This window comes from Misgurnus anguillicaudatus, chromosome 5 (genome assembly GCF_027580225.2).
Source record: "Misgurnus anguillicaudatus chromosome 5, ASM2758022v2, whole genome shotgun sequence".
Taxonomy (NCBI): domain Eukaryota; kingdom Metazoa; phylum Chordata; class Actinopteri; order Cypriniformes; family Cobitidae; genus Misgurnus; species Misgurnus anguillicaudatus.
The window spans coordinates 35,040,516-35,055,838 of NC_073341.2; the positions used below are offsets into that span (position 1 = coordinate 35,040,516).

The following is a 15,323-nucleotide window of genomic DNA, read 5'->3' on the forward strand; positions in this document are numbered from 1 at the left end:
AATGCGTTCACTGTACTTAAATGGCCCCCACAGTCACCAGATCTCAACCCAATAGAGCATCTTTGGGATGTGGTGGAACGGGAGCTTTGTGCCCTGGATGTGCATCCCACAAATCTCCATTAACTGCAAGATGCTGTCCTATATGGGCCAACATTTCTAAAGAATGCTTTCAGCACCTTGTTGAATCATAAAGGTCCTTTAAAATAATGCTCACCCGCTTCGCATCTTGTCGCATTACCACCTTGGGTGTGCATTATTTTCTTATAATTCAACTGCCCGTTGTCAATTATTCCTTACTTATTATACAAAGTAAATGCGCACATATGATGTAAACAAAAACTTTCATTCTGCAAACGATTAGTTCCCCTAGAAATGTGTTAATGTTCTGCTATAACGGTTAGGATTTTTTACTAGTTTTGCTGTAGAATGGGAATGATATATTTTGGCATCAACGTAGATCAATAGAGAACAATAACAGTGTAGAAATGATAGAAAAAACCTTTTCTCTTGTCTACCTTGTCACACAATTACAGGCACTGAATGTGAGCATATGGCAACGAGAGAGAGAGAGATCAAAGAAGATAAAAAGTAAGGACATGTCTTAAAAGTGTTATGGAGTTAGAAACATGGGTGTTTTTTTCCTTTGAATGTCTGGCACATGGTCACATTTATCCATACTGCCTTTAAAGGGCACTTCCTTCAAGTACTTCAGGATTTGTGGCTTTTCCACTGTCTGTTCCAGTTTTTTTGTACAATGGAAGTGTTGTTTCTGATTGAAAGTTTGAAGCAATGTAAAATGCCTAACTGGTGCACATTTGCATAGGTAATGACTGTTTCATGTTTCCAGAACACTACCCTCGCATGCCATTGGCCAGCAAACCGATAAACTGTAGTCCCACCCCAAACTCGCCATGTCGGGCTATTCATGATGCTGAAACAAACAGATCAATGTTTTAATAGAGTTGCAGTGTTTACACTTTTCGGAAAATCAACCTATGAATAACTTCCTTAAACAGTAGTTTGGTTTTGGCATTTTAAGCTGGTACAGGATAGTAAAAAATTACAGTTTGTCCTGTTGAGACTGACCATGCCATAGGCATTTGTCAAAGTTGGCAAGTAATTGGTGTTATTGTGTTCTGGGTATTATGTTAACCAGATGTTCTGATCTAACATAACTTGCATGATATATTAGTCTAGTGTAGCTATTTCTCATGTCATACAGATCATCTGAACTGAAACAACATTTGAAAATGAAATATGACTCAAATATTGATCAAATTTATTTTATGTTTAATCATGGGTGTAGACTTGGTTTGAACATTGGGAGTGGTTGAAGTGTCAAGTGTTTTTGTATTGTCATTGTTTAAATATTGGGAGGGTAATTAATAATGCACAATGAACTAACGTGAGTAAAAATAACATTAACAAAGATTAATAAATTCTATAAAAAGCTCATTGTTAGTTCATGTTAGTTAATGCTTTAACCAATATCAAATGAATACTCCAATTTCTTTAAAAAAATCAGATAATTTACTCACCCTCATATCATCCATGATGTTTATGTCTTTCTTTGTTCAGTTGAGAAGAAATTTAGTTTTTTGAGGAAAACTTTCCACGATTTTTCTCCATATAGAGGACTTAGCACTAAGACGTTTTTACACCATATATTGTAGTATTGAAACACTTAATATACAAATGTAAAAAAACTTACTAAAATCAATGAACAGCACTAATAAAGTCCCATTCTTCCAGATCATTAACTAAAAAAAGTTGGTTTAGGGTTTAGTTACTCTATAAAGCTGCATTGAAACTGCAATTTTAAACTGCACTGAAAGTCCACTATATGGAAGAAAAATCCTGGATAGTTTTCCTCAAAAATCTTAATTTCTTCTCGACTGAACAAAGAAAGACATCAACATCTTAGATGAAATGGGGGTGAGTAAATTATTAGAATTTTTTTTCATAAAAGTATAATATCTTTTCATTAGTAAAGGTAATGTATCTGGCTTTTATTTAAACTGTTAAGCGTTGCCGTCCCGAATACGGGACACCTAAGTTTGCATTAATATTGTTGATGTAAATTTTAATCTATCACTACAAACTATATATCGTTGTAAAGGTCTAAGCCTCCAGAATAGACATTTCAACAGTGTTTTATAAAATAAATTATGTAGGGAGAGTTATTCATGAAGAGAGTGTGCCTCAAAAAATTTATTTTCTGCTAATGTCATTTACTTCAATGTTTGCATATGAATTCTTATCTAATCATGACAAACTGTATATTGTTTGAAAGCTTCAAGAGTGTAGATTTAACTCAATAGGGTGGGGTGACGCTTAAAAGGTTAAAGGTCCCATTCCTCCTGTGTTTTTGATGCTCTTACAGTGCGCAATATAACATGTGTTCATGTTTCACATGTATAAAAATGCTGTATTTTTCACACTATTTACTTGTATAGCGCTGTTTTCACTGTCCTAAAAACGGGCTGATGTCTTCCTTGTTCTATGAAGTCCCTCATTCAGAAATACGTAACGAGTTGTGATTGTGTAGCTTGTTTAGTGTGTTGTGATTCGATAGCAGCTTAGTTTAGCCAGAGCCGTTTGAGCTTAGCTGGCGACTGACGTATTCCTGTGGGCGGAGCTTAGTCAAAAACTCTTTTATTGACGTCATTCAACCAGGAAGTTGAGGTCTGTAGTCCAAACGGGCCGTTCGCTATTATGTTAATTAAGCAATATCGCTCTCGGAGTCGTGTGATATAGCTCTATATCATCACGGCTGTGACTGCCTCCGGCACTCGGCCTACGGCCTCGTGCCTCGGGCCTAATCACAGCCGTGATGATACAGAGCCACACCACACTCCTACTCGAGCGACATTGCTTTTATACAACAGTTCGACGGCACACGTTTGAAAAACGAAAACTAGAAAACAACAACGGAGTTATTTTAAAAGCCTCTTTGTTTGAGAACTACTTCTTCCGCCACGGATTTGAGGGCGGCCAGAATGACAGGTAAAACTTTCGGCTGCTTTGAAGCTCATAACAACTCAATGGATGGAAAAGCCGTTACTTTATATTACCGTTTCGTGGTCACAAAGTGTAGTTTTAAGATTAGTTCAGTCGAGAATGTATATGTATTATATTTAAATCTGCAGTCGATTAGTAAAGATAGCGCCTGTTTGAACGTTTGCTTAGTGAGATTCGGTACGAATGAGGACCAAAGCATGAGCGGACGTCAGTGTTCACTCGCCCCGCTGACCACCGCCCTCTCTGGGCTACACCTCTAACAGAGATACCCTGGCTCTCATGTTGGCCTTGTTTGTTTATGATCGTCAAAATGAGATCAAATCAGCAGTATTTGGTGTCATGATCAAACTATTACTTGTTTTTTAATTCATATTTAGTGTCTTTTGTGTTGTTATTGTTTTGGCGCGAGGTAAAAGTTAATAAAACTATACTTGTATAAAGTTACTATTGCTTTCTCATTTATTCTTAACGTGATACGAGCACTCGATTATTATTATTAAACTTTGTTCCTGTCAGTACTATATAAAACGGTTTTTTATAAGTGTCAGAGAGATGTTTTTGCATGCTGCTTATAAATATACCAGTGGCGATATCTCATAACATGTTTTAATAGTCACGTCACGATAAAGTAAATGATCAATGTCCACATTTAAAAGCTGCGGTGCTTACCTGCAGTTCCACGGTGTTTTCGCGTTCTGATGAGAAATATAGCTCCAGAAAAAAAACGAGTGTTTATATTCCTCTTTCCAAGTGTTAATCGTCCACACGATGTGACAAGCAGTGTTGGGGTAGTTACTCAAAAAATGTAATTAGTTACTAGTTACTAGTTACTTCTTAAAATTGTAATGAGATTACTTTACTAGTTACTGCATTTGAAAAGTAACTTCACTACTTATTACTTTACTTTCCTTTTTCTTAATTTACCACATAGATACATGGACATGGTTTAGGCGGGGTCGGCTGATGATGAGTGACTACTTTAAATGACCGGCCAGGGCTCTAGACTAACTTTTTGCACTGGTTGCACTGGTGCGCCTAACATTTTTTCTTAGGTGCACCAGCACAAAAGTTAGGTGCACCCTAATTTTTGACCCCATCGGATTTATAGTTCGCCCAAAAATTAAAATTCTGTATAATTTATTTGTAAATCAGGTTTGTAACTCTCATGTTGTTACAAACCTGTATAAATGTCTTTGTTCTGGTGAACATGAATGAAAATATTTTGAGGAATGTTTGTAACCAAACCATTCATGAGCCCCATTCACTTCCATAGTATTATTTTTCCCTACTATAGAAGTGAATGGGGCTCATGCTTGGTTTGGTTATTAACATTTCTCAAAATATGTTGCTTTGTGTTTATCAGAACAAAGATATTTATACAGGTTTGTAACAAAATGTATTATTTATTTTTGGGTGAACTGTCCCTTTAACACCGCAAGTTTAGCGCCCATGGTGGTTTCATACAGAATATAAACATGTAGGCTATTTTATAATTTTAATGTTGTCATTCCATTTTCCTTATACGAGTCATGCACAGTCCTGTTTGATAACCCGCATCCGCGCGATTAAAATAACAGTTGACCCGTTATCCGACATCAGCATCAATTTATTTCATACCCGTTTTACATAAAGACTGCGACCGGCCGCACCGCAAATCGTGATGTAAGTAGAAACCTTTAAAGATCTTCATGCAGAACATTGACAGAAATAAGCACAGGACCATGCTTGTTCAAATATATTATCATTTAATGTGAAACTTTGTGAGGGTCGGCTGATTGACAGCTGAGCGGTCAGCAGTGTTTGAACACTCATAAGCGCTGCGCTTATATTTATTATTACCTTATAAATTGATGATATGATTGCAGTGATTCCAAAGGGATGTCCAAAAAAACTCAAGTAGAATGTTAAATGTTTAAAGTTTAATGTCTCTTTCTCGCTGCCCTGTGTAAACCCATGCGGGTGATGGCATGAAACGCGTGAGGAGCTTGCATTTTGCATTACCTTAAATTACCTTAAATTATGGTCATACAAATAAAAGTAAAACAACATTCAAAACTGTAATGTGTACATTTATTTATGTAAAGTTACACTCGCAATAATAACAAAACATTGTGCTTTTTTTAAATAGGTAAAAAGTGTTTTGTGCTGCATCGGTTTTGGAGCGCGTCACACAATAAATAAACTCATATAGGCTACTTTTGAATTCGTTTTGTTAATTTGCTAATTATTTAAGGGAAACACATTTCATATAGGCGTATTTATTTTATTATTTTTTCACCAAAGAAAGACGTAATCATCACGTTCTATTCATTTTAATGCTTTTTGCGCATAAACTAAACCCTTGGGGGAATTATTTATAAATGAATCAACAACGCAAATCAAGGAATTAACTTATTTCTCTATTTAAGACAGTCTGGCAGGGCGGTAACAGTGATACATCAAACACCGAAAAGTTTATAGGATTAGATTTGGAAGTAAGATTATGAAGAAAACAGCGGTCCTGACTCCTGGCTTTTTTCTATAAATTGAGCGCACGCGACATTGCTGTTCGGGTTACGTTCAAATAATTTCTTTAAAAGAATTATGCTCTGGCTCTGACTCGATTGAGGTTCATTACCTAATTTCGTCTTCGGGTTCAGACCTCTCGATCCCTGACCGGTAAGTTAAGCAGGATCTTTCGCCACAAGTTTTGTATTGCCATGCTGGGCTTACAAATGCTCAGACAGGTTGCTCATCGCGTTGTCAGCAGTTGAAAGACACTTGTCGTGTGGGCATAGTGTGCATTTCACACGAATATTTTTGTCCTTTCGAGCAATACGCTGAAAGTTATGTGAATATCGCCCCAGTGGCTGCAACCCTCCGTCTTCATTTCCCGCTCCCCTTTGCACCAGCAGCTCCTTCAAATCAATCTCTATGGCAACGGCACACGTACAGGGACACGCATGCACGCACCACTTAAATAGACAGAACTTTACACCCAGGCAAACATTGCTTGGGTAACGCAGGAAAGCGCGTTCCTATAGTCTAGTAAAGTAGTGTAGTTACCAATATTATTAGTGTAATGCGTTACTTTACTTCGTTACCCAAAAAAGTAATGTAGTTACTGTAATCCGTTACTTTGTAACTCGTTACCCCCAACACTGGTGACAAGACATTTCTCCCATTAACTTTAACGTAACATCCAAGAGCGCTGATCTTTGACAGACTGATTTATGAGCTAGTAAACTAATGAGACAAACGGAGAGTGATTCAAAACAGGGCGTCTGTGTTTTTCCATTCAGAGATGAGCCTGCTTAGGACCTCCATTCACTAGGTGGCGGAATGATACGAAAGGTGAAGCGGTTACAGTGCCGATATCAGCACAATATCGCATACCTCTTAGCCAATCAGATTCGAGAACCAGAAAGAACTGTTGTATAAAGAAAATATATCGCCTGAAAGTAAACTTTGAGCTTTATCATTTTGCAGGTATTATTTATGCTATTACAGCAACATTACACACTAACTAAAGTTTGATAAATGAGATCAGAGAGAACATGACCTTTAAACACTTTTCCAAGTTTTGATATATCCTGAATGGGATATTTTATAGCTCCAGTTTTGCCATACAGTGTCTCCATTTCTATAAATTACAATATTGTGGATAATGACACAAGGAGGAAGTTTTTCTCTCTATGAACTCTACCGGGTTGACGTGTATCGCTCTAGTGGATTGTGTAACAGCTCTCCATAGCAGTCTTGATGCAGGCAGCAGCTGGTTATCAGCAGCAAACATCCACAATTTCTCTCCATTTCTCTTTCCTTTGCCTCACATGCCCTCTACATATTTACACAACCAGAAGAAAACAGCATTTCTCAAAGTTTATCTATTTTTTTGAATTCATATTGAAATCCCATGCTTTTGATAGCTTTTGAGTGCCGTTTAAGACTTTTGAGATGATTCAGAGATGCAAGAGACATTAGTAAATTTGCTCTTCGTTTAATCTCATTGCTGTCTAGGGGAAACTAGATTTCATTTGTTATTTCTCTATTTTTATGGACAGACCCACCAATATAAACATGCTGGCACTGAGCTAATGTCACAGACACTTGATGGTCTGACAGAAGTGGCTCTTAGCTCTGAATAAGGGCTCAGTCTCGGTTTGTTTATGCTCTCGGTCTGAAAGGTCATTATTTCTCATTTACACAGACTCTGACGTCCTGTGATTTTATGAGGAACCGTTTACTCAATGCTGTATGCTTGACTGCACGGCACGCACACACACTACCGGTCACGAGCTGAAGCTAAAGAGATGCTGCATTGTCTCAGTGAGAAGTGCTGAAATCACTCTTTCATCGAACAGTGTTGGGGAAGTTTACCTAGGAATGGCTTATGCATGGGATAGAAGAACGTATTTTAATATATTAAACACTTTTTTGAATTGTATTAGCTTGTGTTTTCTATATTATATATGTACAGAAAGGATATACTGTAAATAGAGCTGTGTTTGAGCACTCAGTCAGGATAAGATTGAAAAATATCGCAAAAGAGAATATCGAATTGGTTTGCAATAACTTTAATTCTTCAATATAACAAGATTGAGCATTCTTGTTACCATAGCTGTGTCCCAATTCAAGGGCTGCGACCTTCTAAGGACGCGACCTCTAAAGGCGAGCACTCAGTCTTTGAAGGTAGCAGCCTCCGAAGTCCATGAAGAAAACTGAAATGAGACGGTCTAGCGTTCCCGGATCTATAATTTGCGTCACCTACTGTACGCGCCCACCGCGCCGGTCAATAAGGACACAGCGGAGACGTTTCTGACTTAAGATAAATAGAAAAATATAAATTTATTTTAGAAAATATGACACGTTGATGTAGATTAAATTTACCAACAGTATACAGCGGGAAAAATAAGTATTTGACACATCAGCATCATCAGAACAAAAATCAGAACATTTAAGTATACAAGTTGAGTCATAATAAATAAAGTGAAATGACACGGATATAAGTATTGAACACACTTTATTTAATACTTTGTAAAAAAGCCTTTGTTGGTAATAACAGCTTTAATATTTTCCCCGCTGTATCAAATTAATCAACCTAGAAATAAACACAATGTACACAGAATAATATTAATACCAAACATAACTTATAATAATAAAACAGTGACAAGAAACTTTTTTCTGCTAAAAACACACTTTTTTAGGTGTGTTAAAGGTTTTAAATGTTTATTTTACAATATTCAGCCGTTATAGGCGTGCAATGAATCTTGGGATAGCCTAGGCTCTATACAGAGTCAATAGAGGCGTTTGACAACCTGTGTAGATGTGTAGTTGCTAAAACAAGCTTGAGAAAAGGTGTTTTTAGTGCAACTTAGAGACAGAAACAAAAGTTATGGTAGTTGGTGTCAGATAATTGTTGGTTAGAAAATGTTAGGGCTAAAAATGTATAGGGATGTGACGATAAATCACGTGTCCCATTAAAATGACCTGTTTGAAATCGATTCTGAATCGCAAGGCTGCGATTCTGTGTTTCATGCGCAGTTTGTGTGTGTACTGCGAGGTTTTGGTCAGTAAGAAGTCCTTATCAATCTAAAATCATTATGAGTCTTATTATGAGTTAAAACGTGCATTTAAAATGCTACACTCGTTAAACAAAATCATTCAAAATATTCTTTATTATCATGAAAATACCTGAAACAATTTGAAGAACGGCGAAATAAATATTCTTATAGACATTTCCTGAAATAGTGTTTGTAATGGTACTTCTTCTGTGGCACAATTGGAGTTTCTGCACGAGAGCGCCCCCTGGCTTTTGGATACGCCGGGATTTCACCGTAATTCATTAAAATTCATTCATTGAGAAAACTCGCATTTGCACGATTAATGTCAATGTCAATGTCAATCGTTACAGTCCTACAAATTTATAGATATCTGTCTTTTCACATTCAAGAAGAGTCATGACTGAAATGACTGCCTGGAGGTGTTGCAAACATGGCCGCCTAGGGACTTTGCTGGTGATATGTGGTCACAAGGTCTGACAGGTCCTATACATGCATACTGGCCAGTAGATAAATGCGTAGATATGAACATACCAACAAGTATATACATGCTTATACAAAGAAAAAAAGTGTGTAATTATAGCCAGGGTGGACACAATTATAGGTTTTTGATCACATCAAAAAGCACATATGGTGTTTTTTTTTTGGAACTATATACATGTCATTAATATGTGTATTAATTAAAAATGTTGCGTATTTGTCAGAACAATGTTACAACAATTTAATTTAATTTAATTTAATTTAATTTAATTTAATTTAATTTAATTTAATTTAATTTAATTTAATTTAATTTTAATTTTAATTTTAATTTTAATTTTAATTTTAATTTTAATTTTAATTTTAATTTTAATTTTAATTTTGATTAGTCCTATTGTTAAAAAATAATTGAATGAGTAGTTAGTTAAAATTGTAAAAGTTTAAATCACCAATTTAAACAACATATAGTTCCTCATGTCTTCTATATTTGGGGTGAGCTGTGACCTTGGCATCTTGATAGGTTTCTTGTTGTTGGCCATTACAGCTTTTTCCAGTATTCCAGCCACACTAACTAGGCCTTATTCTTCCCATCCACAGGCTGACAGAAAGAACATTCATTCTCATCCAAACCCGACCTCTGCTTTCCATCTTTTCCACATGACTGAGCTAGGCAGCAGCCGTGAACAGCAGACCGGCACCTGTGTTCTTGGTTGAAACAAGGTAAAACCCCAATTACATCATATTTTATTAGCAGAGCCGCACATTACTGCATGAACACGCCCCTTAATTACCCTTGCAGGATATCCTGTGGCACAGTGGCACGTTGCAAATGTTATGGTTTATTGGTGGGCAGGGCCTGAGGACTTAATTTACATACAGTACACTTGTGTACTATATGTTCCCTGCATCTGAAAGTGTATGCTGATGGTGTTTTCTGAATTGGATGGAGTACCTACTGTACTTTGTACGTTCTGATCTTTCAAAAGAGTGTGTTCTGTATTGTATGTATGGATGATGTGTGGGTACATTTTAGACATAGTACATCCGGCATGATTTCATTCACACGTGACCCTTATGTTCGTTGACCTATGATGACGTACTAATATCAACTGGGTGTTGTTAAACAAGTACATTTTAACTGCTAGGAATAAATGTCTCAATGCTCAGCTTTCAATTTTTTTACTTTAAATTTGGCACACCCTCGTATCCTCACGGGATAGAAAAGTAAGTATCCAATGCATACTGAGAGATCTTCGTGGAAGCAGTAGACAGTAGACATTTCTCACATTCTGTTTATTGTAAACTGAAGTTTGGGACATACTGCTTATTTTGTATACTTTTTTTGTATCCATTTGCGTAATTTCTGACGCATTAACCTTTAGTCATCACTGTTTAACGTTCAACTCTTTATTGTTTTAATCACAGATGTCTTCGGCCAATGAGAATGGAGTCAGTGGGACTAGCAATACCAGTAGAGAGAAAACATACAAAAAGGTAATCATCATATTTCATTAATGTTTGTTTTTACACCTTTCTTTGTGAATTCTTAAAATAAAATGTGCACCTTTGCTACTTTAAAATTGTTGTTTTGTTTTACTTGTATTAGATTTTATGTATTAAACATATATTGGGGAGATTTCCCGGACAGGGCTTATTCTAGTCCCAGACTAAAATGCATATTTAAGATGCCTTAATTTTAAACCTTGTACTGACATATCTTAACATATGAAGAGTTTGCTTCCAAAACGCGATAAACCATCGCCATTTAAAAAAAATTTGTTACCACTAAAGTCTTGTATCTGGTCAGTATTAAAAAGTAAATTCTTAATTTTATGCAAAATCCGATATTCGCTGTGCTATTCTGTCATCTTTTCTCCCTTTTCTTCCAAAACGTGACAAACGGCAGTCCTCCTTCTCTGCAGAATGCAATAAATCCGCTCAACAAATCACAGAGCACCATTTCACGCATTGTAAACAACAATGGCTGCGCTTTGAATATGCACAGAATCCTAGTTTTCCTCATCTACTTTGTACTTCATGATCAACAAACAAACAAAAACAAAATAGTAATTATGATGGCATTGATAAACCTGTGGTGGTTTTCTGCGGCAGGAAAAAAACGTAAGCCTTCAAAATCGAATCATTTATGTGAGAAGCACTCTGGCGACGGAAAAATGCCGGCTGTTGCTTGTTCTCACACGACAGCATCAAGCTTCTCTCATGCTAACACATTGACCCCAGGAGATCTTATGAAAAACTTTCCATTATTTTACTCAAAGTCAACGAAAATCAAGCAGGACCAAAACATTTTACAGCTGATCGCTGTCAAAAAAGTTCAGCGACGACATCCCAAGGATGACAGCAGCAATGGCATTGTTCTTAATATATCAAAGTAAGTGTTTTGATTAAAGGACAAGTTCGGTATTTTACACTTAAAGCCCTGTTTTCAGATTGTTTATGATGAAATAGAAGGGTTTTGACTGAAATTTCGACATATGCGGCTGGCCCGAGAATTTTCGGGTGTTTGTTGTATCACCTCCCACCTCTACAATGTGTATATAGGTGCACTGGAACAATCCTTCCTAAAATGCATTAAACTTTCGTTTACAAAGACGTGAAACTCACCGAGTGGTCAGGGGTGTTCACTGATATGCTCACATAAAAATCGCTGCAAAAGATGCTTTCCAACAGGTTTTATCGTAGTTTTTGTCCAACTCCATTGACTTGTATTAGTTGTGCTGTGAGGTACGGTATTACTCCGCACCGGGAACCTTGTTTGTATTCTTGCAATTGGCAAAGGTGGATTAGCGCCACCAACTGGGCTGGAGTGTCTATTATTCAAGCTCTCAGCGGAAGAATATATGGGTGTGAGGCGTTACACCTGTATTTAGTGCTTACCAGGTGTAAACACGGTCTTTCAGATGTTCTAGTCTACAATCAACAACAGTCCCCACATCTTTGTTAAAGAATGAGGTTATTTTTTTCCAGTTACCTTATTATAATTGTCTCCACTGATGTTTAAACATGTTGATAGTATCCACTTTCCTGAACTGAACAGTAGTCTCAACAGAAACAGTAACTTTTCAAGACTCGTGGAGTTTATGGTACGCAGAATGTCGACCTACTAAATGATTATGGTTCTTTTGGTGATCCTTGCTGTGAAGTTTTGATTTAAAAATGTCATCTGTTAAAAGGGACATTTCATAAGACTTTTTTAAGATGTAAAATAAATCTTTGGTGTCTCCAGAGTACATATGTGAAGTTCTAGCTCAAAATACCAGATCATTTATGATAACATGTTAAAATTGACACTTTGTAGGTGTGAGCAAAAATGTGCCGTTTTGGGTGTGTCCTTTAAAATGCAAATGAGCTGATCTCTGCACTAAATGGCAGTGCCGTGGTTGGATAGTGCAGGTTAAGGGGCGGTATTATCCCCTTCTGACATCACAAAGGGAGCCAAATTTCAATGACCTATTTTTTCACATGCTTGCAGAGAATGGTTTACCAAAACTAAGTTACTGGGTTGATCTTTTTCACATTTTCTAGGTTGATAAAAGCACTGGGTACACAGTTATAGCACTTAAACATGGAACAACAGATTTCATGATATGTCCTCTTTAAAAAGACCTTTGCCTTAAAGTAAATAGGCTTTATGCCCAGCTGCATCACCTCGTGAACCCCAGCCAGCTCCCCGCCTCCCGTCCGCCACCACCGGACAAACCGACCAACCCAGGTCTGATTATTGTTGTTCGAGCACACCTGGATTAATCAGTTTGTCCAATAATGGCAGACAGGAAACAAGGAGCTGGCTGAAGTTCAGGAAGTAGTGCAGCTGGGCAAAAAGCCTATTCAGTCTCGTGCATCTAAGGGTGTATTCATATTATGGACGTGTGACCGCATGAATACAAATACACCCAAGCCATAAACTCATAATTATGATGAACTCCATTGTGCATATCTTTAAATTTTCTTCAAAACAACCACATTTTTTAACGACATGAGCATACTCGGGTACAGATCAGAAAGTGTAGTGTAAGTGTAGATGAGCTGGTAAGTGGGGGGGCAATAGTTTCGGTTCATTTGGGTTGGGTGAAGGATGATGTGAGCGTGCCCTAATACACCTACGTGATGTTTAAAAGGACTTGGATGAAATAATTTATTTTGCTAATATTTTTTCAGACTACTTCATCTGCCCTGAAAGGAGCCATCCAGCTGGGCATCGGTTACACCGTAGGGAACCTGACCTCAAAACCTGACCGAGATGTGCTCATGCAGGACTTCTACGTGGTGGAGAGCGTGTTTTTACCCAGGTAAGCGAGGTTTACAGCATAAAGACATCCAAGACTTTTTAAAAGGTATTTTAACATGTTTGCCATTGTTGTTATGAACTTTAGAGACGTTGCGAATGATGGTCTTGCATTGTGGAGACATCTCCACGGCCGGTACAAAGCGAAACGGGATTGGTTGCTTTACATGTCAGACATATGAACTCTTGGACAATCCACACTAGTGTAAATTTTGCTTATTGATTCGTATTGTTATTTGTCCAGTTAGAAATCTGCATTGACCTGCTCCACAATGGGCACAGTGCTTATTTTTTTGTTTAAGCTGAAGCTCAGAGCTCATAAAGTAGAGTGCTGTCTGAGAAGAACTGCCCCAAAAACTGCAAATCACTGACCCACTTATGAGGGATCAACGTCAGTTTTTGTTTATCAAAAGTTAAGGGATCAAATGGTTATGACATCACCCCTCGCCTTAAAGTCGCAATATTGAATAAAATGAGGTCAATCCAAGTACCTTTGTCCTGCCTTGTATCGCGAAAGAGGCCTGGGAAAAAAATAATTTCAGGATATTTATTCCCAGGGTTTGTTTACTGTACGTGTCACATGTAGCCGATGTGGCTGTCCTTGTGGTCTTTAGTTTGTGTGAGAGTCAATAGAGAAGAACTAGAACCTCCTTATCCTCAGGCATTGATGCTGTGAGTCTGTAGAAAAGATTACCTCTGGTATTTACTGCTAATGGGTCACATTGCAATGAGGACATGCTCAATGGAGCTAAGACAGATCAAATGTGCCTCTGTCCCTCGGGGATAAAGAAGAATTTTGGTTAAGTAACAGTTTCTCACAATTTCTGGCCCTCTCGGTTACAGAAAGACCCCTCATTCTGCCCCAAAGCTACTTGTGAAAGTAATAGATGAGACACGCATATATGTTTTGTTACTTGTGATACCTTAAAGGCGGGGTGCCTGATTTTTGAAAAAAAAAAACTTTTAGCCAATCAGCAGTAAGGGACGTGTCTACTAACCGATATTATTGCCTGGGTTGCGTATGTGTGGGGCGGGTCTATCAAAAAAAGGTCCAGATTCTAATATTTGTTTAGGTGATTTTAAATGTCAACATTGGCTTTCAGAGATCATGGACCCCGCCTTTAAACAAATGTTTTCACTATTGCAGTGAGGGAAGTAACCTGACTCCAGCGCACCATTATCCAGACTTTCGCTTCAAGACGTACGCACCATTGGCTTTCCGCTACTTCCGGGAGCTGTTTGGGATCAAGCCAGACGATTACCTGGTAACACAGTTTTTGCCTTATTATACCTAATACTGTATGTCACACTGATGTTAGTTTTTCTTTAATATATGAGTGGATGACTTTATTGCTTTTAGTTCATAGCTTTGAGTAGCGGTGGACCGATTATATTCTTTTGGTGTCATTTTTAAAAACGATTTGCTAACTAAATAATTTATCATTTATATCTGATTTGTTGCAAAATATTGATTTTCGGTCTACTTGTTCTGTAATGGTGCGTTCACACCAGACACGAATAAAGCATTAGGCGCGAGTGATTTACATGTTAAGTCAATTTAAAGACGTGATAGACCTCCTACGGTACGATTCACGAAAATGAGGCGGCGCAAATTACCCAATTCGCACGTATTGAGCATTTCGGGTATTTGGGTTTGAAAAATATGAACTTTGGTGGATATTCGCACCACATCAACCAATCAGGAGCTTGCTCTAGTAGTGACGTGATTACGACGTAGCAAACAGAGGCAGAAATACAAAGCAACAATGGAAGACCAAACCAGAACTGTCACTGTATGTGGACAACAGGAGCTGTAGGGCGCATCTTCGTACTTTTATAGAAATAGGAATAAAAAGGATCTTGCTAAGAATAAAGTGAGTAAGGAGGTCGGACAATCTGGTAAGTTGTAAAAAAAATGGTCTTTACTCAATTTGAGGTATATATTTACATATTGAGACTACAAACTAGCTAAAGCCGGC

At 37.5% G+C, this 15,323-nt stretch overlaps 1 protein-coding gene across 3 annotated transcripts in view; it reads left to right on the forward strand.

Moving 5' to 3' along the window:
* Positions 1–15,323, forward strand: part of pip5k1bb (phosphatidylinositol-4-phosphate 5-kinase, type I, beta b) — a 72,567-nt gene that overhangs the window by 17,185 nt on the left and 40,059 nt on the right. For all 3 annotated transcript variants that reach the window (XM_073868086.1, XM_073868088.1, XM_073868087.1), the window contains 4 exons: positions 9,636–9,758; positions 10,464–10,532; positions 13,218–13,348; positions 14,492–14,609. In XM_073868086.1, the coding sequence (XP_073724187.1) occupies positions 10,464–10,532; positions 13,218–13,348; positions 14,492–14,609 (318 nt within the window). In that variant the 5' untranslated portion in view covers positions 9,636–9,758. The remainder of the gene's footprint in view (positions 1–9,635; positions 9,759–10,463; positions 10,533–13,217; positions 13,349–14,491; positions 14,610–15,323) is intronic.